This window comes from Anser anser (assembly GCF_964211835.1).
Source record: "Anser anser genome assembly, chromosome: 2".
Classification (NCBI taxonomy): Eukaryota; Metazoa; Chordata; class Aves; order Anseriformes; family Anatidae; genus Anser; species Anser anser.
In genome coordinates this window covers 65,814,893-65,842,511 of record NC_139721.1, presented here as the reverse complement: position 1 = coordinate 65,842,511, position 27,619 = coordinate 65,814,893, and the positions used below count along the sequence as shown (strand labels likewise).

At 40.8% G+C, this 27,619-nt stretch overlaps 1 protein-coding gene across 2 annotated transcripts in view; it reads right to left on the bottom strand.

Moving 5' to 3' along the window:
- Positions 1-21,490: 21,490 nt before the first annotated feature.
- The window catches only part of ANKS6 (ankyrin repeat and sterile alpha motif domain containing 6), a 47,301-nt gene continuing 41,172 nt past the window's right edge, over positions 21,491-27,619 (bottom strand). For both annotated transcript variants that reach the window (XM_083824025.1, XM_083824024.1), the window contains one exon: positions 21,491-22,262. In XM_083824025.1, the coding sequence (XP_083680151.1) occupies positions 22,213-22,262 (50 nt within the window). In that variant the 3' untranslated portion in view covers positions 21,491-22,212. The remainder of the gene's footprint in view (positions 22,263-27,619) is intronic.

Here is a 27,619-nt window from a genome sequence, read left to right as displayed (position 1 = left end):
GAGGTTGTGGAGTCTCCTTCTCTGGAGATACTCAAACTCCACCTGGATGCCATCCTGCGCAGTGTGCTCTAGGTGATCCTGCTCGGCAGGGGCATTGGTGAGATGATCTTCAGAGGTCCCTGCCAACCTCGGCCATTCTGTGATTCTGTGATACAGTCCTAATCTAATTTGTGTATCACGTCACAGCACTGGGCAAATTGCAAGTGCTGACTATCTTCATGCAGATTCAATTTAGCCTATATCTACAGCAAAGTACTTTAAATATTAACATTTCCCTATTTGTATCTCAGCAAAAACAAATTTTGTAGCAATACTGAATAACAACTACTTCCTACATGATTTATCACCTTCTTTTTTCAAGTGAAAGTGCCTTTATAATGAATAAACCTAACATTGTTCCTCTTAAAGTATTAAATATATGTATCTATACCACTGCCCTCTGCAGAACAGAATTAATAACTCTTGCAATACTCTTTTTTCAAGCCAGGGTGTTTTAAAAATATGTACAATAGACTTAGCTTTCAACTGCTATCTATGTACTCACAGAATCACAGAATGGTTTGGGTTAGAAGGGACCTTAAAGACCATCTAATTCCAACCCCCCTGCCATGGGCAGGGACACCTCCCACCACACCAGGTTGCCCAAAGCCCCATCCAGCCTGGCCTTGAGCACCTCCAGGGATGGGGCATCCACAGCTTCTCTTCTATCTAAGAAGATATTTCTTCCTTCTATCTAAGCTAACTCTACCCTTTTCCAGTTTAAAACCATTACCCTTTTCCTGTCGAAGCAAGCATATGTTTCATCCTTTTCCAAGTTAGGACCATATTTTATGAAATCACATTACACCTAGGCAGATTTTCACATTGCAATGGAAAAGTATTTAGGGAGCAGCTGTATCTTCAAAAACCTGAATTACTGACCACGTATTTACACCCTGAATTACTGACCACTTATTACAACATCAGTAAAACTTCCAAACTGTGACCACTAATGATAAGTAGAATTTAAGGGCTATTACAAGGATTTAAAATAAACTCATAAAACTCACAGATAAGTAAGCAGTAAAGCTTAGCTCCCTACTTAACCTGGTTATCAACAGCAAAATCAGAATAACAAGTTCAGTTAATACCTAAGAAGAGAAATCTGCTCTATGCAGAAGAAGCAAGTAGATCCCTCCCAAAACCTCTATTTCTCAAAATCCCATTTCTTTACAAGATTAATGCAGGATTAATATCAGGGCAGCTGTATTTTTGTCACTTTAGCTAACCACAAATATCTGCTTCTACATGACATTACCTTAATGCTAGCTAAGTATAACTTGCCATGCTCTGGGGTTATTTGCTGTTGCAATTTTAGCTTGCGTTCATACTTTGTCCCAAGCATTTAAAAAAAAAAAAAAAAAACTGTCTTAAATAACTTTCGCCAGAGCCTTGCTCTCCATTTTGATCTTGTCTGTCCCTACTTGCAATTTCCACTACCTTTGCAGTTTCTGTTATTAATATATATAACCTCCATTAAGCAATAGAGTTAGGCCACAGGCTTTCTGCCCTATTAGGCCTTATGCTTTGTTAGACCGGTCTTTATGCTCAGGTTATAGAAGTGACCTGGATTTTTCCATCTTTCAGGGAATCTGTAAAGTAGCAGTTAGTTAATTTGGAGAGAAGAAACAGCAACATTTAATGCTAATGTCTTAAACATGAGACATAAAAGATTGTTTCAAGCCCCATCTGAACCAGCAGAGAATAAAGTAACACTGAGAAGCAGGGCAGCAAAGAGCAAATGACCTGAAAGATTGAGACTGCATGCCCGACAGGGAGGCTATAATGACACAAGCTGGAAATGATGTGACAATACAATATATATATATCTGTTAATAAACGGTCAGAGGCTCCTGTTCAAAGTCCACTGACTGATGCTTCTAAAAAGTGAAAATCAAAAGAGAAAGACCACAGGCTGAGTGCCTTGAAACACAACCCCATGCTGCAGAGCTATTGTGAAGGGAAATACTGTCCTGGGCTCTCCATCAAAACCTCTGCTCAGTTCTCCCTGCCCTCATCCTTGGAAACCCAAGAAGGGCAGCCCTGGCAAGTCCAACACTTACTACCTGGATGAATTTTTATTTACTACTGTTGCTTTCTCACTGCCAGCACGAAGCACAAACATACTACACATACAGTAGTATGGACTGAAAGGAACATGAAAGGAGGAAGGGAGGCAGACTTCAGTCAGAAGTGGAGGAGCAAGAGAAGGCCAAGCAGTGAAGCATGTGCTCCAAATAACTTCAGGTAAATCAACAGTAGCTGCAGTAAAGCATCACCAAGACTTCAGACAATCCTGAAGTACCTCTGCTGTAAAATGGCATCCTGATACAGCAGCAATGAAGAATCCTTAGCAAACCTAAAAAGCTAGTGATGCTGTTTCTATACAGGACTTGAGCTACTGGAGACCCTAAGAGATTAAACACGGCAGCCAGCGATGTAATGCAGATTGTGCCACAGCCAAAGAATATTTCAGTGTTGTCAAGAAGGAACTGGGTCAAACACAGTCTGAGGTTTAGGTTAGAAATTAGGAGACATTTCTTCTCAGAAAGAGCAGTCAGGCATTGGGACGGGTTGCCCAGGGAGGTGGTGGCGTCACCGTCCCTGGGGGTGTTTAAGGAAAGGTTGGACGTGGTGCTTAGGGACATGGTTTAGTGGGTGATAGTGGTGGTAGGGTGATGGTTGGACCAGATGATGCTGGAGGTCTTTTACAACCTTAATGATTCTGTGATTCTGTGATTCTATGATCTCAGTACAATATATTATCACTGGTCATTTCTATCTTTCTTGAAAAGTGGCTGCCCATCACTTCCTGTGTACTGATCTATTTACCTCCCATGTAGCTGCCATTTATTTGCCTGCGCTTCCACAAATATGATCTCTTATTCTACCTGAAACACTTCCCATAGGAAAAATGGAATTTGGACATTTGTCCTGGACTACAGGCAGAGCAGAAGCAGTAGCTTTGTCTGCTTGCTTGATGCCCAGAACCCCTTCACAAATGACCATGCTCTCGCATGACACAATTTGGATTTACTACATGGTTGCACAGGAGTCACTGGACACACACTGTAAACTCAGTGAACCCACAGTGTGTCAGATTTGCTGCGCACCCAAAGCCTGTGTGCACGGTGAGCCTGACATGACTGGTTTGTCAGACTCACCACATGCGAGTGTGTGTGCAAATGCAGCTGGGTGCTAAGCCGCTGGGCAAGTAAATCCCTAACTGTGCTACAGCCAGGCAAGGGGCCATTTGTAGGCTCACTGTACATACAACAGACTTGAGGGTAGAGTATGATAGACCTTTGGGGACAGTGCAAACCTACCTGTGAATCTCAACACATTCCTGACCCAACAGCCTTGCAGCCAAAATGGTCACGGCTGTGTACAAAGGAACAGCTGTCACTACAGGCAACAAACCAAAGTGACTTCCTATAAAGAAAAATAGAAGTGGGCTATCTATGAAAGGAAATACAAAATTGTCATCCTCTTTCCCTCTGTTTCATGGAACTGCTTGAATATATGGTGGCTAAATCTCCTTTGCTTTGCCAAGCACATAAAATCTACAGCAATGTTATCTCACTCTTGACCCAACAGTTGAAAATGTGCAGCAAGCACAATGGTGCACAGTTTAGTCATAAAGAAACTGGCCCAAATTAGTTGGTCCTTCTACAGAAACCAGTGCTATGCAGAGGGTGTCCTGAAAAAAAATATGTAGTTTTATTACCACAGTATAGCCCTCTGCCTAGGCCAATTTCCTCTTTGCAGAGCTAATTAGAGTAGAGCACATTAATCCAGACACTCTGCCTAGTTTGCCAGCTGCTCCACAGAGATGCAGAACATAGTTCTGTCCTCTCAGCCAGCCACAAGACAAACGCATGCATGTCTGTTGTGGAAAATTCATTGCTAATACTCATTCCATAGTTGGCAAGCTCTCATTTGTTTCCAGTCTCATGGAGTGACTTCAAAAGATGATGAAAAGGTCCTTGCAAAACTAAGAATCTGGCCGCACATTTCAATATGACAAACACAAAGGTGGATGTATTAACAAGACCTTTTCATGGAGACAAAAGCAGAACAAGCATCAGGGAAGGGAAGCTGGCACCCAGTATACCCAGCATAGCAGTGATGCTAGGAGAGTGAGATCAGATACTCACATGGGTATTCAGGGCATTCACATGAACCAGTGAAACAAATGTTACAGAATGCTAAATTCTAGCTTGTGAGTCCCAGCCTCTTTGCTAGTGCTTCTGCAATGTAAAAATGCACCATCGTGCCTGGGGGAAAAAACTCACAAACTTCTGTTTCATAAAATAGCTTTGACAGAATTTGCTCAGAAATGTCCTCTGTATTTGGTTACTCTTTTGGAAAATTACTGTATTTTTGTATAGCAAAAGAAGTAGAACTCACTTCGGTTTCCATGTAACTCTCAACTCTCATTTGAGAGTTTTCCTTCTCTTAACATCAATATTGTTTTGTATTGCTTCAGAAGTCAGACTCTGAGCATTTCATGACTTTGCTATAGTGGTCATATTTTAAAATTTAAACTTCAGACGTGAGGAAAATTGGTTATACTAGGCAATAAAATTGTACAACAAAGTAAAATTTTACGATATTGAATCATACACTGATATTTTGGTTTTATACATTTTAAAATCTTAGGATGACATGAAATTTGAATGCATCTTTTTATTGTTAGTATTTCTCTCTTTGCAGTGCTAGTTTTCTTATACTTTTGTGTGGATTAGGCTGAAACAAACTAAACTTTTTTTTAAAGAAGAACTGAAATCTGGACTGTATCCTCATTTTCAGTAATCTGGAATTGCTATCAGAGCTTTGATCATATGAGGTCCTACAGATGGAAAAGTTCTACTTGAAAATTCCCCACATGTTTGGGGATGTCAATAAAGTTCTTTTAAAGTGTCAGGAGCGATTGCTCTGTTTGTAGTTTTGCTAATTCTAATTACAGTGGTATCGTCTCCAGCCAGAAGAAGATGTAAAGAAAAAACTAAATGAATGCTTCTTATTCCCCTAGACACTGCAGATGGTAAACTACACACCAGCACCTAGGCACATAAATGGATGTAGTCATACACATGCATGCCACTCTGTTTCTTTGGGAGGAATACATTAAAGTATCTGCACTTTGGGATAATGAAGGAAACATGTAAATATAGCATTCTTTTCTTTCAAGAAATGCTTTCAAAATGCACATACTCCACTCCCCCTAAATTATGATAGAAGATGGGTCATAATAGCTGATGTAATAGGCAAGAAGGGAGAATGGAGCACAATTCCCTAAACTCAATAAAATAAGCAATTACTCTTGTTATCTGAATGGCTCTGTCAGTGGAGAAGTTGTCTGTGTCATAACAGAATCTAACAAAGCCTGTTGCCTTTAAGCATCAAAGGCTTTGGCCTTATTATCTTCCTAAGATATGCATGTATAATAAGTTTTCCCAACAAATGGCGAAGAAGCGTCTCTGGCAAAATATAAAACGGTGATAAACTATGTCCAAATGATTAATTCACAGAAATTCTCCATCATACCGCAGCGACATGTGCCCGTCTCTTCCGTTATGCCCTTGGAGATTTTCATACTAAACGTATGTGCATATTTTTCATGGCCACTGATATTTGAATTGCAGCCTGCTCCCATGCAGAACATAAAACACTTCAAACTGCATAATGCTGACTAAATTATAAGTTCTCCAGTGGCCCGAGGTAGCAAGGGCCATAATAATGAGTGTGCTTAATTGGTTTGTGTAGATTTTTCCCCTTTAATTTTAATGCCCTGACTTGCTGCTGCCTTTTCTAAAGCTAGGAATTGTCTCATACAATCATAACAACAGAAACTGCATTATGCTTTGAAAAAATGTAGGATGCAAAGCAGAAGCTTCAGTCATCAAGCACAGTGATAGCCAATTCAGCCCTGTCGGTCACATGGAATAGGAAATGCTTTGGTGACTTTGTTCATATTTGTAATCATATTTGGGCTGTTTCATGTGTAAAGACAATTCAGATCACGTTTACTGGATACACCAAAAGGCTGTAATCCTTCCAACCACATTCATAATGCACATTCATACTGCACATGCAAAAAAAGAAAAAAAAAAAAAAAAGAAAAGAAAAATAAACAGCTGAAATTTCATTTGATTTAATGATAATGAAATCAGGTAAATGAAGCCTGCTAAAATACTGAGAACCTTACTCATGGCATTACAATAGGTCAAAGTGGACATCTGTAATGAACACTCAGTGATTTTGCAATGTTTTCAATGTTCTGGTATTGGTTATTTTTCTTGGTTTTACTCAAAAGACAAATGGACGAAAATGCTTACACTGCAGCAATATTCACTTCCATGGTAATTGGAAAAATATACACAAACTGTGCTAATATCCACGGATGTTTATAGTCAGGCAGATAAAAAGCGCCTGGGCACATTTTAACTGTTTCTATCAACTTCCACCACCTCTAAATGGAGACCACTTTTGGCCAGCACACTGAGAAGCACGGAGCTATTGACTTCACAGATCAGCGCAGAGGAAGACAGGCTCTTTGCAAAATCCTTTTCATGTACCCCTCTTTTGTCCCACTGTGTTTTGGGAAGCTCATTTCTACATTCCCTGCTCTACATGATTGAGACAGATGTTTAAAATCACTTCTCACAGGATTCGAACCAACCCCCATCTGCACCTAACCACTTCATCTGGCCTACAGCCTGAGGCCCTCTTTACAGAAGACTCTCAACTGATAGAGCCCAAGTGCTCCTGTACTAATATGGCGGCTACATGAATCTTCTGACACCAATTTGCAGACCTCTTCTTCATTGTGAGAACAGACTGAAACTCTTTTTGTAAGCTTCTCTATATCTTATAAGAGACAGTGTTGAAAGCCTTACTGAAGTCAAGGTAGACAATAGCCACTGCACTTCCCTCGCCTACCAAGCCAGTCATTTCATTATAGAAGGTTATCAGGTTGGTCAAGCATGACTTCCCCTTGGTGAATCCATGGTGATTACACTTACCTCGTTGTCCTGCATGTGCCTGAAAATGGTTTTCAGAATTAGTTACTCCATGACCTTTCCAGGTATCGAGGTGAAGCTGACAGGTCTGTAGTTCCCTGCGTCCTCCTTCTTGCCCTTCTTGGAGACAGGAGTGACATTTGCTTTCCTTCAGTTCTCAGGCATTTCTCCCAGTTGTCATGATAACTCAAAAATTATTGAGAGTGGCCTCACAGTGATATCAGCCAGCTCCCTCGGCACTCATAGGTGCATCCCACCAGAGTCCATGGAATTGGGTAGGTCCAGTTGGATTTAACCATTCTCTAACATGATTCTCTTCCAGCAGTGATCTCTTCCTTGCTCCAGACCTTCTTGTCTCTGGGCCCTCAAATTTCTGAAGGCAGGTCTTGCTCGTAAAGACTGAGGAGAAGACGGCATTCAGTACCTCAGCATTTTTCCTGTCCTGTGTCACCAGGGCCCCTGACCCATTCAGCAGCAGGCACAGATTTTCCCGTCTTCCTTTTCTACTTACATACCTTCAGAAGCCCTTCATGTTGTCTTGCTAGATTCAAGTCCAGGTGGACTTTGGCTTTCCTAACAGCATCTCTGGATGCTCAGACAGTGTCCCTCTTTTTTATGTTTGAGTTTTACCAGGAGCATCTTGTTCATCCCTGCAACCCTCTTGGAATTTTTGCCTGACTTCCTGCTAGGTGCAGCAGGCCGCCCTTGAGCTTCAAGGAGGTGATCTTTGAATGTCAACCAGCTTTCCCGGGCCTCTTCTCCCTCCAGGCCTTATCCCATGGTACTCTGCCACCAGATCCTTGAAGAGCCAAAGACTGCTTTCCTGAAGTCCTGAACTGTGACCTTGCTTTTTGCCTTGCTCTCTCCTCTCAGGATCCTGAACTCCACCATCTCATGGTCACTGTAGCCAAGGCTACTGTAGCCTTCAACCTTCACAACTCCAACCAAGCCTTCCTTGTTTTCAGTCATGAGATCCATCAAAGCACCCCTCCTCACTGGCTCCACTATCATTTGGGTCAGGAAGTTGTCGTAAATCTTCTCCACGATCCTCCTGGATTGCTTAAGCCCAGTTACACTGTTCCTCCAGTAGATACTGGGGTGGCTGAAGTTCCCCAGGAGGACCACGGCCTGCAAATGTGAGGCTACTCCTATTTGTAAAAGGCCTCATCCACTTCTTCTTCCTTGTCAGGCACATTACAGCAGACACCTACTAAATGTCACCCATATTGGTCTGTTCTTTAATCCTCACCCATAAACTCTCAGTTGGCTCATCATCCAGCCCTAGGCAGAACTTCAAATACTCCAACATAAGGGGCATTTCTCTCACATTTCTCTCACATAAGGGGCAACTCCATCATCTTGTCCTCCCGGCCTGTACTTCCTAAAAAGCCTGTATCCCATCTCAGCACTGCAGTGACATAAACCATCCCACCAAATCTCTGCAATCCCAATATCAGAGCCCTTCAACTGCACGCAGACCTCTAATTCCTCATGGTTATTCCCCATTACTGTATGGACACTTTCAGAGAGGCACCCTAAGATGCTAATTTCCCAGTAAATGTCTGTGGGTTTTTTTTTGTTTGGTTTGTTTTTAATTATTTTTTTTTCTGTATTGGTGCCTTGTAGGCACTTCCTTTATTACATTCAAAAGGTTGAGGTGACACTGCCTAAGGCCCTGTTTTGTTGATTTTGTTTACTATCATTCTTACCATGGTTAATAATACATAAGCTCCTAAAAGCCCTGTAAACAGGAAGGTGTTTGGTCCTGAGAAGTTTCTTTGGTCATGAGTATATTTGGCTACCCATGAAAAATAACATTTATATTTATTCATGATTGTAGTACAGCAGATACCAGCAAAACAGGCAAGATTAACTCAGCATTCCTCATTTGATTTCAAAGGCCATCAGGTGTATTTCATAATCTCCTGAAACATTTAACTTCATGTTTTGACCTTAAACGGTCTGAATGACTGAATTTCCAATCTTCAGAGACATCATTAGATGATCCATTTGGCATGGGCACCTTTTTCTTTGTATAATCTGTTCAACACATTGTCTTTACTGACAAAATTAAATAGGGACTCTATTTTAACACATTAAAAGTCAACAGACATGTTGGTTCATCAATTCGAATTCTTGCTACAGGTATTCTTAAAATGAAAAAAAAAAATTATTCTATTCACATGTGTGAAGACCCTTGCTTGCTAAAAAAAAAAATCAGATCATTTAGCTTCAAGCTTTCTCTTTGACTCTCTCTCTAGTGTAACTTGTCCTTTATTTTAAAGTGTTGAAACAGTGACTGTATAATATATCAGAATTCTACTGCTCTGAAGTGCTCGAGGGTACTGAAGGCCTGCAATCATCTGCAGCACAGCAATCTTCTGGAAGTCAAAGGTGCTTCATTCAGTCCAAGTGGACAGCTAACTTTCAAAGTGGCTTTCTGAGGGAAGTGCCAATTTTGATTTGTATCCCTATTCAGAGAGCAGTGACCTGAGAACTCATCTGTGGCTTCGGGCAGCTTTTAATTTAAAACTAAAAATTATAATACTACAAATAAAAGAGAAAAGTCCACTGATGGTGTGGCATGCAGCCATCCCACATAACACTTCTCTGAGGCAGGCATTCCAGCTCTTAAAGCTGAATAAAACGTTCTCTTTATCATACTGAACTTCACCTATCCCTAGAGGTTTTTCAGACAAGATTTAGAAACAAAGGTGGATTTTATGAAATCTCATTTAAAAAACAGTATGCAAAATAGCCAGATTTCATTATATTTTAATGAGCAGGTAAGCTTTGTTTAGACCTAGCTTTAGAAGTGGAATATTTATACCACCTTCTAAAGTAAAACAATACATCATGTATCTCTTGGGCATTCACATGTGAATCTTGTCAAGATCTGTTGCAGAGTTTTCAAGTGTCATTTTTAGGATGAAAGATTCTCACAGAACTACCTCACAAACAAACTTTCATGAACTGATCAATGTCTGAGGTATCTTGCTGTGAGTAAGACACTGTAGTTTGTTCAAATTAGCTTACAAGATTTCTCATTTCAGCTCATTAAAAGCACAAATGCTGGATGCTAATGATTTACAGAAGTAAGGGGATACATAGAAATTACCTTGGAACACACCCCATGTTCCCTAGCCCTCTTAGGATTTAATATGTGATGAAAGGTTCAATTTTGAAAAGGCTAAATTACCAATAAAAAGGGCTTCTCCCCAGTACTTCAAAAGGACATTTATGACATGCCTCTAAAGTTCTACCTGCAGTTTATGCTTTAATTAACTTCTGAGTGAAATACATGTTTTTCAATCCCACTCAAATACACAAGTTTTGAGCACCTATATCCACCTGGTCCTCCAGTAAACTGAGTCTAACCTCTTCTAAATCCAAATCTAGTGCTCAAAATTATGCCATAAACAATCATAAAAAAAAAAAATATTTTCCAGGCAAAATGCTGCAAAAAATGATTACTCAAAACAAAAAACTTATCTAACAAGGCCCTGTTTGTAGCCAAGACTCATTGTTAAAGGATTTCCTTTCCCCATAAGAAAGAAATTCAGCTTTTCTACCAAAAGCAGTCCTAATGTGGCCACCTGTCAGCTAGGCAGTTGTCCAGTGTTTCTGACTGATTTCTTACAGGCCACAGAAAAAGCATTAGTTTGTAGTAACTTTCAAATATAACTGATATAGGCTGAGTAGATCCAATGGCCCAGAGGCAGTAGTTGGTTTATACTGCAAAATTTTAGTCTCTGTATCTTAGAGCAACATTTCCCTGTAAGCTGAAATAAACTGTGGACATATGCACCCTTTCTTTAAATTACTCCTGGTCTGATGTCATTCATAGTATGATTTTAAGATTGCATAAATAAAATATATATAGGGCTGTTAACCAAGTGCTAGGCAGAAATATAAGCGTAACCTAATTCTACTCATGACTTGAAGTAAATGTAAGCATTGTAAGAGTTACTCTCTAGCTTCTGTGTACCTAACACCCAAGTACCTGTGGCCTGGGTCTGTGAGGGATTATTCAGTCAAAAGGAAGCCAAAAAAGACAAGTGTTTAACCCTTTACACATACCCAAGTAGCTGGGCATCTCACGCTACTTGGATTTAGAGTAACGCTTCCCACACATTACCTAATAGCCCTCCAATTTTTATCTAAAAGCTAGTCAAATCATTTCTCTATCCCACATCTTGCCACCAGCTGAACAAATGTAGTAGCTATGATTCTTGTGGTTCAAGAGATATCATTGTCACTATCAAATTTTCCTATTAGCATAATTGAACAATTTCCAAAGCAGTTTGGCCCACCCTAAAGAGATGTTGGTGAAAGAGATAAAAAAGAATAATAACTAATTACCGAGATAGTCTATTGTCAGAATTATATACAGCATTTGCTCTTTCTGTTGTTTAATTCAGTTTGGTGACTGCAGCCTTCTGATGATGAAGACAAGTCAAAGAGCTTTAGTGATGAAAATGAGCACCTTCAATCCCCTTAATTTATAAAGTATTTAAATCTTTGTACTTCTGCAAGGGCTGTCACTTGTGTTATTTGTCCTTCTCTTTTTAATGGATAGTTGTAGTTCCCCTACGTTGATCTGAAATCTGACACATTCTTTTCTAATTAAGGACATCTAATGGGAAAGTTACACTTTCCCATGATGCCTGCTGCAATAAATCCTTCTAATTATTAATGTATCCAGGCAAGTGACATCTCATTATTTTGGGTGACTTCACAAAACCATTTGACAGGAAGTAATGATGACTCAACCCCAAGCCTAAATTTGGAAGAATTTAAGCAGATCAGAGATTTTCACAACCATAAATTTTTTTGATTCATATGGCTTAAACTAATATATACCTAGCCTTAAGGGGGTCTGATGAGTTAAACTTTATCCCAGCAGCTGACTGCAAAACGGAACAATGTTGATGTGTTTTGAGGGCTGCGTGGGAATGGTATCGTTTTACTTCCTTTGGGCTTTCTGTTTTATAGTTTTACAGCCGTTATATGTTGGAATGACGGGAGTAGGGAATGCATGAGGCCAGTTTCAGGTAGCACTCACAGTGTGGTTCACCACTCACGCACCAATGTGGGTGTTTCTTTCCTGTGTGTAAACAAGAAGGAAGCTTTGATGTGCATCAATTTTATAAAGTCTCGGTTGATCTAGCTTCCCAAGGCCCTGCCAGCGTATGAGCTGACACACTGCACCGGTGTTATATGGAGAGCCACAGACCAAAACACTGGGACACGGCATGAAGCACTAACGTGAGTGCACACCACCAAGTGCAGGCGGGGGGCCTCCTCCACCGCTCCCCGGGCTCCCCCAGCTCCTTGCCGGCTGCCCAGCTCCCTTCTCCCTTCATGGCAGGGCCGGGCAGAGCCTCGGCCCCGCTGGGCAGCGCTGGGGGCCTCTCTCCCCCTCTCTGCGGCCCGGCTGAGGCGGCCACGGCCGCCCCTTCGGCTCCGCCATCGCCGGGTCGGCAGCTCCCCCTGGCGGCCGGCCGCCGCCACCGACAGACCGCGGCCGGCGGCGAGGCCGGGCCCCGGGACCCCGGGTTGAGGGAGGCGGCGGTAATCTGGCTTCATCTTTGATCATTGCTATCTCGCAGCGAGGCGTTTGCGGAGGGAATGTTAATTTCTCTCGCCGTCAATAGCCATGAATAATTCAAGCGGCTGTCGCGGAGGCTGAGGTGCCCGCGATAAGGGGTATGGAAGGAGACTCGAACTTTTTTGCAGCGTGTGGAGCTGCTGGAGAGCTGCGGGGTGGGATTTTTCCTCACAGAGGTCAGGTTCTTCATGTGGGGAGCTGGCAGGAGGTGGAAGGAAGTGGGGGGCATGCTGCATGGCAGACAACTTTCATTACAGATCCGTGGTATCAAGGGACCACAGGAGGTCTGCCAGCTCTAGTCCATAGTCATAGGACTCATAATCAGCGATGTGGTGAGTCCAGGCTGTCCTGGGCTTTACCCAGGCAAGTCTTGAAATCCTGCAAGAATGGAGACTGCACAGCCCCTTTGGATAGCTGCTGCACTGCCTGACTGTTTTCAGGGTGAAAAAGCAACACCTGATATGCAGTCTTGTTTCGATCTGTGCCAGTTGTCCCTTGTCCTCCTGCCATGGATCGGGTTGGCCAGGTAAACCCATGCTGACTGTTCCCAACCACCTTCTCCCAGCTTTCGTTGTGAATTTGGGGAAGGAGCAGGATCCAAAGCATGGGGCATAGCAGTGTGCCTCTCTGGTCACCAACACACTTGCAAATGTTGTTTCAGTATTTCTACTTCCTCATTTCAACACCTCAAAAAGAATGAGCAGGTCAAAAAGTCATTTATCACTAATGACAATGTTAATTCTTTCTGGAGCTTTCTCTTTTCACCGTTGGCCTCGCTCTTACCAGCTAAGGAAGTAATATTACTAGCTGTCTATTACTGAAAGGGAACTCAAGCAAAAAAAAAAAATGATATCACACAATGTGTCTTGTCATGACCGAAGCGGAACTCAGGATGTACTCCCTCCTGGTCACATATTCATTCCCAAATTCATCACATGACAACTATTGCCAAGAACATACTCTTCTATTCAGGCCTGGTGAGAAAAACAATCTCTTCTTCCATCCAGTGACCTCCACATGAGGCTTTGCTGCATTTTAAATAAACATATCTAATTTACAAACAAAAAAGCAACACAATGGTCAAGTGAATTATTCAGATTGCAACATGCACTTGGATCTGATAATAAGCACTTAACGGGGAACAGAAGCACATTGGGGAATGTTAAAAAACCTAGGGTGACAGACTGAATAAAGCAGGTACATTAAATGAAAACAGCAAAGCTGGTAAAATTCTTTCTGTTGGAAATTATAAGTACAAATATTTTATTGGGATTGTTTTTATGGGAAATTTCTAAATAAGTTTTTTTGTGTTTGATTTAAAAAAATGTAGTTGCAGAGCTTTCATTCATGTTTTAAAATTTTCCATGCACTTTTTCATTTTAAAATGCAAAAAGAATGTGAGACTTTCTTTTTCCCCCGTTTTTTTCCTTCCTGAATCATCCTTGCTCCAATGAAGGAATCACTATTGTGTATTTGTCACAAGTCTTCTTAAATGCATGAAACAGAGGGTTCCGGTTGTTTTTTTTTTTTTTGTGTGGGTACCTGTGCGGAAGTACACTTGAAGGAATCCAGTATAACATGGGAAACCACATACAGCAAGTAAAAAAGGCATTAGGATTTCTATCCCAACATCAGCTCTGGCTTTTGCATTTTTCTTTGGCTTTTTCTGCCTGTGAGGAAGAAGCAAGTTGGAGCAGAGAGCCAGAAATGCCTTTGTAAAATGGTGGTGCAACCCTTCCTATATTATACATTGTCTCCAGGAGTTAAAGAAGGTGTTAGCCACACTATGTTTATGCACAGTTTTCCCAAATTAAAATATACACCCATAGATCGATCATGGCCAATATATGACAAGGCTTTTGCAAATCCCCACATAACAAACAGGCTAAATCAGTTTCTTGGTTTTGTTGCTGTATCCAGCAAAGACAGAGGTTTTTTTTTTGGTGTTTTTTGTTAGTTTTCTTTTGTTCCTTTCATATGAATTGCCCACATGAATTGCTCTTTATGGTAGCTGACAGAAAAGAAAGGCAATGTAAAACAAGCCAACTATTAACATTTGTAATACTTGTTTTATCAAGCTGCTGCTTATCAGATCAGAGAGTGGCAGGGCCTTCCAAGATGCTAAACAATGGTAGAGTGAATGCCAACAGGAAGATGAGCTCCAACAAATTAAATTGATGTCTAAAGGAACACAACTTCTTCAGCTACTTGACTCAGAACATGCCTACCGTCTCCTTGTTTACACATTGTGCTTGCACAGACGTGATGCAATCCAAAATAGTGAGTTTCTAAATTATCTCAGCCCAGACTGTCACTCTTCTATGCATATAAATCCAGGGTGGCCTGAAGCTGATGGAGTTACATCAGTACAAATTAAGCCAATATTTGGCTCTTGACTTTATCACTTATTTACTGGAAAGTACAAAAGAACATTTCGTTTTTGTTAGAACTTCTCAGCAAGCATTTTGGCAAAAGTATAAAATGATTATTAGGTTTAAGCAACACCATCAGAAAACACATTACATCCATCAGCTGTCACAAGGGCACTGCCTAATCTGAGGTCCTCATTGTCCTCCAACTGTGAACAACAAAGTGTCAGTAAGAATGTTAGAAGTCAATACCCTTAGTTGATTATCAAGGTTAAAGTCTCAGGATACTTCAGAAGGTGCATCTCTTCTCAGGGGGAGGAAATAAGGAAGAGCTTGTCTGCAAGTAATTAGTGCTGTATGGAAAACAGCACCTGGAGAAATTGGCTTGCTTGAGAGTTGGACCCAAGTCCGCTGGCTGGCTGGCTGAATCATACTATTAGTCAGTCTGTTATCCGGATGAAACCTAGGAAAACACCTCTGGCTAAACCAACAAGACACATTCAATTGTTTCAGGTTTTGCTATCTGTTTCTAGATCTAATAACTTGTTTCCTAACTCTGCATTAATTTGAGTTATTATTTTTCTTTATTGTACTCCTCAATGTGGTGAGTGTCAAGAGTGATAACGGAAGCAATAGGGTATTGTGCTCTTCAGTATGTACTACATTTTTTCTCAGACTATTCAGAGCCCACCAAGGTATCAGCATTTTAGAGTAGATCCTCACCCACTTCATGATGATGCTGAGCTTGCTTGAACGTTAACACACACAGAGAAAATGCTGGTAAAGGTTGGCTGTAACACGTTCACTGACTTTGTCCCAGGAAATGGGAGGAAGACCCCAAAGCTGGTGGATCACTGTGTAGTCTAAAAAAGTAACACAGCAAGCCCAAAGAATGGGAACTGTGGATGCAATGGTGATGCAACTGAAATGATGGGATGCTTGGAACACAACTGAAAAACTACTATGAAGTGCACTGCAAAAGAGGATGTCTATAAACCACCAAAAGACAATCAGCAAGGTATGCAGAACACCCATGGTACTGGCTGAGGCAGGCATCAAGACCACAAAACATCCTTATGTGGTATTCCCAGAGATGTCTGATATACACGTGTCCGTGGGACCTGGTGGGATACACTCACAAGTACCAAGGGAGCTGGCTGGTGTCATCGCAAGACAACTCTCAATGACCTTTGAAAGGTCATAGAAATTGTGTAAGGTTCCTGAGGACTGGAAAAAGCCATGCTTATCTTCAAGAAAGTCAGGGAAGAGGATCCAGCCTCACCTTGATGATGGGGAACATGATAGAGAAAATAATCCCGGTAATCATCTCCATATATTTTAAAACAAGGAGGTGCTCAGGAGTAGTCAGCATGGATTTACAAAGGGGAAGTCATGTCTGACCAACCTGACAGCTTTCTATGGTAAAATGTTTGGCTCAGTGGATGAGAAAGAGATTGGACCTTATTTTCCTCAGCTTTAGTAAGACTTTCATCACTACCTCCCACAACATCTTCAAAGAGAAATTGATGACGTATGGGCTGCATAAATAGACAGTGAGGAGAAGTGAAAACTGTACAAATGACCAGGTTCAGAGGGTTGTGATCAGCTTCACAAAGTCCAGCTGGAGACCAGTCAAGAGTGATGTACCCAGGGGTCAGTACTCAGTTCAATACTGTTTAGTCTTTTTATTCATAACCCAGATGATGCCATCTGAAGGGACCTCAACAGGCTGGAGAACTGAGCAGAGAGAAATCCCATCAAGTTCAACACAGGGGAATGCAAAGTCGTTGGGAGGAATAACCCCATACGCCTGTACAAGCTGTGTGCAGATGACTGGAATGCAGCGTTGCAGAAAGGGCCCTGGGGGTCCTGGTGGACACCAAGTTAAAATGAGCCAGCAATGTGCCCTTGTGGCAAAGAAGGTCGATACTGTCCTGGGCTGCGTTAGGAGTGCCACCTGCAGGAGTGAGGTGATTGTTCCCCACAGTTCAGCACCATTGAGAGCACATCTGGAGTGGTCTAGGCAGACCTGGGCTCCCCAGTACAACAAGGACGTGGACATCATGGAGCAAATCCAGCATAGGGTCACTGAGATGATGAATGGATTGGAGCATCATAGGAAGAGAGGTTGAGTGAGATGGGGCTGTTTAGCCTGGAGAAGAGAAGGATGAGGAGGGATCTTATCAATGTGTAAAAATAGTTGATGGGTGGGAGTAAAGATGACACAGAGAGATTCTTCTCAGTGGTGCTTAGTGACAGGACAAGAGGAAATGGGCACAAACTGAAGCACAAGAAATTCTGATTAAGTGTAAGAAAAAAAAAAAACCTTTTTGATTGACAGTATGGCCGAACACACCGTAACAGGTTGCCCAGACAAGTTGTGGGGTCTCAATCTGTGGATATATTCAAAACCTGAATGGATATGACCCCAGACAACCAGCTAGAGCAGGGTGGTGGCCACGATGATCTCCAAAGACCCCTTCCAGCCTCAGCGAGTCTGTGATTCTGTGAAATAAACCTGTGGCATTGTTAAGGACTACAGTTTGTGTGTGTGCATGACACGTACACTAAGTTAGCAATTAAAATGCATGATAGGAGATAAATGATACAAGGTATTGAGAACATCTGTAAATTGGGGCTGTGTTTTGCCTTCTGTGGCTTGGACTGCTGGAAGGTCTGCAGGATGGACCTCTTGACTTACCAGCCCAGAGAACGATGCTGTCTGTTACACTGTGAGCAAAGGAACAAGAGCAAGTCTGTGATAAAAAGTGTGAACGCTTTGGAGTCCTGAGATGGTGAAGAAAGTGAACCCCAGTCTGACTATGAAGTCTGACTATTCAAAAAACGGTCTAAAGGAGAGACAGATCCTGAATCCCCATCAAAATACTACCTTTGCTTCTCTGGTGTTTTTCAATCTGTTGTCCTTTTAATCCATCTTCCCCTTCTGTGGACAAACTGGCAGCAGAGAGTGACTTGGAAAAAACATACATGAAAAATTTACTTATGGAATTCATACATTAATCTGTTGAGAAGAGCTGAAAGCAGGCCCATAGTGATCAAATCCATTGCACTTTACTGCAAAGTGATTTTGTTCTGCAGCTCAGCAAAACGGAAGTATCTGCTCCAGCTGATTGGAGGCCACTGATTCTGTGGTGTTACAAATAGCTCAGGCTTACTAAAAACAAGAACTTGGAGCCACATATCAAGTATATGCATTAACACAGAACTCTTTCAGACTACTTATAAGAAAGTGCCTTGAATGGGCCCGTTTTCCTACATTCACCTTTACCTGTTTAATCACCTTCAAGAACTGTGCCCCAATTCACTCTCCTGACATGATACGGCACTCTCAAGACCAGGCAGACCTATTTTGAGTGTTGTACGCACGCTTTAAGGAGGACACTGCATTAACAGTTTATTTCAATAATACAAACTTCTGAAAGACTGGAAATTAAGTATTCCAAATGAGCTTTAAATAAAGCACAAGTTGTTTCGGATTTAATGGACAAAGCTTGTTCCCACTAAATGTACTGCCAGGAAGGCTTTGAAATAAAATAAAATAAAATCTAGAGGTGGCAAGTTTGGGGCTATTAGTGTCAGAGTCAGACAAGCCAAGCAGTTCTAAACTCAGACGATCTTAGTATTAAGGATATCTGTTTGTGAGAACTTTTATGTTCCCCCTTCACTCTGGAAACCAAAGTTGTTCCCTTGAGAAGGTACCTGGCTTCTGAGGCACTTGCTGAAGCATGAAAAATACTACAGATGACTGCTTAAATCATTTCCAAATATTGAAATACCTCTATTTAAATTTTGATCTTGATTAATGCTCAAAGTGTAGAATAATGAGAATGAAATTCCATAAGAGCTTCCTGTAAAATAGCAGTACTCCTCTGTAAAATAAGACATCCTAGGGTTATCAACTACAGGTTTATCAAGTTCATAATTCCGGACTAAACTTTTACCTCTAATGTTTAATTCTACAAATCTCAGAAGGTATTATTCATTATCACGTAAGCAGTCCAAATTTTGCTAGCCAAGATTTTCATTTAAACTAAAAAGGAGGACACACAGAGTAAACAGCAAATGGGAAACAGCTTTTCACTTTTGACATGTCAGGACAGGTCAGTGAAGTGATAGGCTTAGTCTCCGAATGGTCTCTTTGTCCGAGTGAGTGCCTGCAGCCAACAAACAAGTCGTAACCTTCATTTTGCATCCTGTCTGGCACCCTGTACACTTGCTTTGGATACCCCTGGGCATGCAAGTGCCAGCAGATGTCTGGACAACTGAATCAAGCTCCTGGGCTAGGCTGCTTAGAAACTGGTGTCTGAGGCTCCAGTGGCTGTACTGACTAGACCTCTGCTGACTGCAACAGAGTTTATACAGCTATATGTCATAGACACAGAGGTGTAGGTGTTGGTCTCAAACATAGCTCCTTGTTCCTCCACTTAGAATTGCAAATGACTCAGGCAGAAGGAACAGACCACCTTTTAAGAAATAAGTGCAGCACAAGATATGGAAAGTCCCCAAACTCTAAAAACGCACATTTTTGTTCCTGTATTAATAAAGCTAACTCTTTAGATACTGAGACTTCTGGATGGGACAGCATAAGAAAGCTTTTCTACCTGTTGGGTAGACAAAGAACCTACACTTGTGCTCCAATCTCCTTTGTTAGGCTTGTGTTCTCTTTAAATCTCTTTGCTGCTCATTCTTTGAACGTTTTCCCTCACGTTCCCAAATTTATGCTGTTTATATCCTTGGTCACAGGGAAAGTAAATCCTAATTCTTTCCCATTCATGCCTTATAGGGGCACACCTGGTGAATTCTGAATTATTTTCTGCACAGAGAGGATTCAGCTAGAGAAGTAAACCTTGCCATATAGCCTTGAGATTACTGCAGCCTTCTGGGCAGTGGTATATTTTAACTTAAACCCTCAGACTGCAGAAAGAATGCATCTTCCAACCTTTAAGCTGCCATTCAGTACCCTTTGGAAAAGGGACCTCCACCAGCCACGTTTTAAAACAAAGAACTCCCCCCAGCTCAGTTTATTGCAGGTGAGTATTTCTCCTTTTAAAGAATATGGTCAGCAAGCTCGGAACACGAATTGCTGAAGTCCTCTCACCTTCGGGTTTCCCTGTTAGCTGGCTTGAGCTAACTCTCTGCACAGTGTGTTGTTATTTCAAACCTGGCTGTACTGTTAACATTGGAAATGGCAATAGAATGACCACCAAGGGCCTCAGGGCAATAACAGCCCTTGATGATCATAACCAGCTGGTAACCAGCTTTTTCTGCCTTGCCCCTTTATAACCTCTTCTCCTCCTCCTCAGGGTTGGGCTGTGTTCAAGGTCAGCTCCAATGTGGCACAGCTGTACAATTAGTCCTTGGGCATTTGGACTGAAGCAGCAGTAAAACATTTCGCAAAGAAGAACCTCTTAGCAAGCCACGAAATCAACACTGAGGGCTGGCATAACTTACCAGGACCAGTAGCTCTTGTTGAACATGCAACCGAGGAAAGCACTTCTTTTTTGCAGATTATTTCTGTTCCTTACACCTGTTTTCAAAGGCAGATTACATTTTTACAAGATTATGGCTGACATACTTCACCAAGGCTGTCCTCTTCTTTTTCTTTCCACCTTTATTCCTTACTATATTTTCCTTCAGTAAAGTCTCCACAAAGGTACAACATCACACCTTTCACCCTATATTCCTCTAAACTCCTAACCATAATAGACTGTTTCTAGTTAAGAAAAATGCCTCCCTTCCTAGCTAATTCATTCGACAGTTACTTTACATGCATATTTTTAAAAAGGTTTAACTTCTGAAAGTTATTGCGACATTTTTACTGTAAATAAACCCAAAGAAACAAAAAAGCCAAATGAGCAGTATTCAGTGGTTGCTACCTGTTACAGCTCAGCTGCTCTACTGGCTGCTGTTGGTACCTTGGAGCCTTCCCTCAGGTGGCTGAATCAATGAAGCCATCTCAAAATCAGCTGCCAAACCTGAGGCAAGCTGAGAGATAGCAGGGGCTTCGCTCCTTTCACTGCTGCTGTTGCCTCTATTTGTCACTATGCGCACTTCTATCCCTATTTTTGCCAAACTCCACTAACACCAGAACAGTGAGAAGGAGAAAGGCAGAATTTTTAGATGCATAGAGAATTATTTGAAATCACTCCTCTGCATTGGAGCTCTAAGATCTTTTGGATTTTTCCTGCATTAAGTACCCCCTGGCTCACAATGACTTAAACCAGTGGTCAAGTAATGGATTTGTAAGATTTCAGACAGATAAAAAAATAGTATCAGAGGTTTCTGATTACTTGTATTGCAATTGCTCAATTAAAAAAATGTATTAAGCAGAAAATTACTGTACTAATCCTTTCAAACATAAAAGTTAAAAAAAAAACATACTTTGAAGATCTGCTGGTGTTACTGTTCAGAAAACCCAGACAACATCAGTTAAATGGTTTTATTCTCAAAACAACAGATCAACAATATAAAATACTTTAATACTATTTATGTTTAAATATCAGTGACAGATTATGCAGTTCCTTAAATAAAGTGCTATTTTTACAAATAGGTATTTTGTGTTTACTTTTACTGCTGCTCTAACCTCTTAATATTGAGTAGATAAAGTGTATTTTAGTTACTGAAGAATGCAGCATTGCTTTTCCTTTAGACTCCTCCTCATGAAACCACTGTATTTTCAACTTGGACTCTTGTCTGTATTCAGCCAACAGTGGTATATTCAGCTATATATTTCTACATGTAGAGGCTCTCATAATTCATGGTAATTTTCATGACTTCTTCCATGCTTCTGTTCTTCTTGACTGTGCCCAGATAGGCTTCCTATGGGTTCTTCATCTATAGGCACTAAAAAGTAGGATGAAAACATGAATCTTATATGGCCATTCATTCTTCCTGCTTCTCTTTGTTCTTCTCAAGTCCAAACCACCGAAGCCTTGAACAATTCAACTCGTAAGTTGAACTACAAAAGCAATCTTTTCATTACTTGCTTTGATGCTTTGTGGAATGGGAATTATAATCGACATTACTTCAGAAAGTTCTGTACAGGTGCAGTTAGGACTAATGTTTCAAATTTTCCTTTGTACACTTGGATTGACTCAGCCAGATACCAGACTTCTCCATCAGAACAAAATCCTTTTTTTTCCAGTAGCTACCTCTTAGGAGCAATAGCTTCTTGGGGTTTTATAGAGCAGCCAGGTGCTGTAAAATAAAAGAATAAGAATAAAATCTGATAACCTACAGCCAGCAAGACTCACAGCTTTACTCGAAGAAGACAGACTAATTCCACAATTACCACAAACAGGTTTGTATTTCCTTATCTCATTGTTACACCAGACTCCAAAAACTTGACCCTGTAAATTCACTTTACTCATCTTAAGCCCTCTCCTGTATGGAGAACATATGAAAAGTCAAAACCAGGGGCGAAAAGGTCATCTGCTGCCATGAACCTTTCCAGTATCTCTCTTTTCTCAGTGTGCACCTTTCCATTTGCAAGTCTATACTGGTTTTGCTCTTATTTTTACTTCTTACTCTGCAATCTCTCTAACTCTCTCCTCTGGATAATTTCTATTTGGTATTTTTGACTCTGAATTCAGAAGTGGAAAGCAAATACACAAATCCCTCCCTGCTCTCTTCTACTTTATTCTGTCACATCTTTTTAAATACCTATACCTTTATCTGCAGGTATGTATGTGTAAGTATGTATCAATATGCAACATAAAATATTAGGTAAAGAGAAACTGGAAGATCAGAATTACTGCAAAAAATTAATATTAATCAGATTGAATGGCACCATATTCCTTTTTCATCATAGGCATAGTTTTTCTTCATCTAACCTGTATCTGCAGAACACTCAACTTATTCTTCCGGTACCTAAACCCTCCCTTTGTTCAGTACCACTGCCCAATGTCAGAGCATTCCCTTTTCTTCCTGCCTGCTATGAGAACAGCATTACATTTAGGTGAGGGAGGGCAGCTAGAAGTCTACAGCAAGTGGTGAGGCTCATTTTTTTCTTCCAAGTATTTCGATAAATTTGATATTAGAAGGCAAACTAAGCTAACTGGCAGTTACATTCAACAAACTCCTCCCCCCCAACCCCCCCCCGAAATGAGGTTAAAAATGCCCTAGGAAAAGAAGAAAATGGTGTCCTTTAGAATATAAACCTTGGAGCTAGACCTTGGATTTCTTTTGCATGTCATTTTTGTAGTGACAAATTCTGTTACAAGTCTCAGACTTTGACAAGGGAACTCCATGAGCTATTTCCATTTTTCATCAGAGAGCTGAAATTTAACAGTTCCTTACATGAATTTTTTTTAACTAGCACACAGAATTTTATTTCTACTTTTAGGAAAGAAATCCTATTTCTACTTTTCAGGAAGAAATCAAAATTCTCCTATGAAGAAAGGCTGAGAGAGCTGGGCATGTTCAGCCTGAAGAAGAGAAGGCTCCAGGGTCACTTTCCAATACTTAAATACTTATAAAAAAACATGGAGAGCAACTTTTTGCTTGGGTAGACAACAGCAGTACAAGGGGGAATGGTTTTAAACTAAAAGAGGGTCAATTTAGATTAGTTCTTAGGAGGAAATTCTTTGTTCAGAGGGTGGTAAGGCACTGGCACAGGTTGCCCAGAGAAGCTGTGGATGCCCCAGCTCTGGAGGTGTTCAAAGCCAGGCTGGATGGGGCTTTGGGCAACCTGGTCTGGTGGGAGGTGTCCCTGCCCATGGCAGGGGGGGGTGGAACTGGATGATCTTTAAGGTCCCTTCCAACCCAAGCCATTCTATGATCCTATGATTCTATAAAATCATTTTAGATTCAGTTATTTCGCTCCTTTTTGCTTTTTTTCCCTCCAATATAATGAGCTTTTTCCATCTTTTTGTTTCTGATTTGGCAAGTTTGTATTGAGATGCAGCTCTCCCTCCATTGATGTTATTTCTTTCAGTGAACCTGCAGACCCGTGCCAGCTATGTTCAACCTCTTAATTAACTGCTTGATGACTGAACAGATCTTGATCGAACTCGTATGCAATTAGTCCTGGCAACTAGGTATCCAAAAAGTCTGATTTGCTTCTTTACCAGAATCACATAAGCCAAAAGGTTGCCTTGAAGTACAAACATAAACACTTGCTGGGATAGCATCATTTCTTAAACCCAGACTTTGTGCTGCTGCTTGCTGTTTCAGTGAAGTCAGAGTACAGACCAAAGCAGAATGTTTTGTTTCTCAGAGCAGTCATCTTTTCACATGCTTCCATGGGCTGGTCACCTGCTCTAAATTTAAAAGATGAAGCAGCAAGCTAATTCTATGAGGGCTTTTTTTGACACAGTTCACTGGGTTATAAAAAAGCTCTATCTTCCTAGTAGTTCCTGTTGTCAGGAACAGGGTGACTAGAACACTTTGGCAATTTTCCAAGATAATTTTTTTTCCCCTTGGAAACTACCAAAGTGTCAAAAACAACATGACATTCACACTTGCAATTAATTTGTACCAACAGAATTTTCTGAAGGTTACCAAATCATTTCCCCTAAAAAAGAGACAAAGGCAACATTCTCTGTGCAAGTTCTGTTTCGCCTGTTCAGAACAGGGAGAAGAACTGCAGTGCCCCAGATCCTAACAGCTTATGGGTCCAGTAGCCACTGCATTACTTACAGGTAGAGCAGTCATTTGTCTTATGCAGTTCAGGTAAGAATTTAAATACAGAGCTCTCACAGCCCGGACATACAGCCTAACCTAGTATCATTGGCAGCAGCCAAGAAGGAAGTGGTCTCAACATCCTTCTGACAGAAAACAAATGTATGTCAAAGCCTACTGTTTTCTGCAAAGAAGAATCATCTCACTGCCAGCCCCAGGGGTGACACAGAACCTGATATACAAAGTAATCTCTCTTCCCACGGTGAACCTTACTGTAACTGAAGTAACTCAGCTGCCAAAATCTAACATACAGTTGACAACTTTTCTACTAGTTCTTGCAGCGAATATCATAGAGAGTTCAGAAGCAATGACCTCAGAAGGAGCTGCTCAACCAGGAGGTAGCTGAGGATGCAACAAACTAGCAATTGAGTTTGAACTGCCAAAAAAACATCAAGAAGAAACTGCAGTATCTTCTCTAAACAAGCCTGTTGTGTGAAATCAGTTATATGATCATGCCTTTATTTCTGATGGTATTGCTTTTACTTTTTCTGCTTATTGTTTTTTCCGTCTAATGCTTTCTTAAAGGTATAAATGTAAATAATTACTGCTCTTCTCTTTTTCATCCTCGAAATGTTCACATAGATGTTTTTCTTTTTCTTCTGCCTAATATCTTGAAGCAGGTTTGATGAGCTCCTAAGCCAGGGGCAGCAGCAGAGGTGCTGAGCTCAGGCATCGGGAACGGGGTGTTTCCTGGAGAACTGAAGCTAACTGGAAAAATGAAGCTGCTGATGTGGGAAGCGTGGGGAAGTTGTAGACAGTCATGAGTTTGGTGATGGTAGCCAGTCTGCAGACTTCCCAGAATTATAAGCTACATTCCCAGAAAGTGAGAAATTAGTTTCTTTTCCCCCGCTTTTTCATTTCTGAGCCTTAAGTTCAAATCTCATTTCATTATCTTCTTTACATCCCTAAAGGCTGGAAACTTCATAAAGGCAAAGCTATACTTGCAGCCAATTCATTTTAGGTACTGAGCTTTTAAAATTACTCCACATATTGAGCAAATCACAGTGATAGGTATGAAACAGTGACACTGACACAGTTGGAAGAGCAGGATATTACTATTATCCTATGAGCTACATCTAGCTTTCTGAAAGGGAGAATCATCAGGTGGTTTTCTTGCTAATGGTGTTCAGACACAAAGTGCCCAGAAAGGCTCCTAGGAAGAGTTCTAGAGAAACCGGTGGTTGTGGACCACGCAAAAAGCGTAAAAATTTCACATATTTTTCAAAGGCTCCTAGGAAGAGTTCTAGAGAAACCGGTGGTTGTGGACCACGCAAAAAGCATAAAAATTTCACATATTTTTCAAAGGCTCCTAGGAAGAGTTCTAGAGAAACCGGTGGCTGTGGACCACACAAAAAGCATAAAAATTTCACATATTTTTCAAACACATCAGACGAGGCAGCCTGTTACAGATGCCACGATGCCATCCAATGATTAGAGTGTAATAAGAGTGGGACTCATTCCAAGGTATTTTAACCTGAAGTAGTGGTTAAAAAGGTTATGAAACAAATGCACAAAGCAAATAATAACAAATCGCTAAGTCACAAGTTCTAGAGGAACTTAATGGTTAAGCAGCTGAACTGCTGAGTACAGAGTGCAGTTTCTTGTTTAAATTGGCAGGTAACTGAGAATTGATGAGAATTGATGTTCATCTTTCTAAGGGTTCCAGGGAAACATCAATCACAGACACAACAGTAGTAAGAGGCAGATTAGTATGAACTATAACAACTGAAATAGTGAACATTTGAAACTTTGTGGAAAAGAATTTCCTCATCAACCTAATGGAATTCTTTGAAGGTACCAACAGTCTCGTAGACAAAAGAGATCCACTTGATGTGTGCAGTTTTCAAAGGCATGTCACAAGATCCAAGGTTTGTTCTTAAGATAACAAAGAAGCCACAGGGTAAAAATGTATCTTGTGTGGATAACTTAACAGGTTAGAAGGTAGAGGACAGAAGGTGGGAGTAAATAATAATTTTCCGTAATGGAAAGATTCACCAGTAGCATTTCCCAGAGTTCTGCACAAGGACTCGGGATATTCAACATATGATTTGGAAAAGGGCATGTGGATTCAAACAAGAAGTTTTCTTAAGTTATCCATGTAAATAAAAACAAAGGCAAACAGAAATCTGGCAAAAGGACTTAATGAGACATCAGTGACCAGACAGTATCGCAGACAAAACTTGGTGAAGATAAAAATGAACTAATATGAAGCAAGGCATATTATATAAAATGGTAAGCTCTGAGCTCACACTCAGTAGATGATCCGGGTTGTAACACACAGTTCCAATAAGGATCGATTCAGTCTTCCATTGTAGCCAAAAAAGCAAAGTACTAGAAATAACTAGGAAAGGGCAAGAGAACTGAAAACAGAGAACACATCTGAAAAACAATGACTGTATTATGTGTAAATTAATGGTATGCCTACATCTTGAATATTTTACGGTATCTTCAAGTCTGAAAGGATATAGTAGAAAATGAAATGAGGATAGAACAACTATAGCAAAGGGAATGCTTAAGCAGCCTATAAAAGTCTTCAATGCAAAAAAAAAAAAATGACTGAAGAATAATGTCAGGTATCTGTAAAACCATCAGTGGCATGGAGGCAGTGAAGAGGAAACAAGTTGTCCACTATATCTTCTGATCCAGTAGGATGAAGCAAAAGACATTGCAAGTTCAAAACAAATGAAAGCAAGCAGCTCTCACACAAATGTCAAATAAGACCAGATGAAACAGCCAAACACAGCTGTATGAATCTTGGATCTGATTCAGTATAGCTGCTCGTATATTCTAAAACATTACACATTCCTGGAAATCACTTCAAGTTCCAGAAATTGCACAAGGGTCTCATTGCTACTTTTTACAATAAAAAGCAG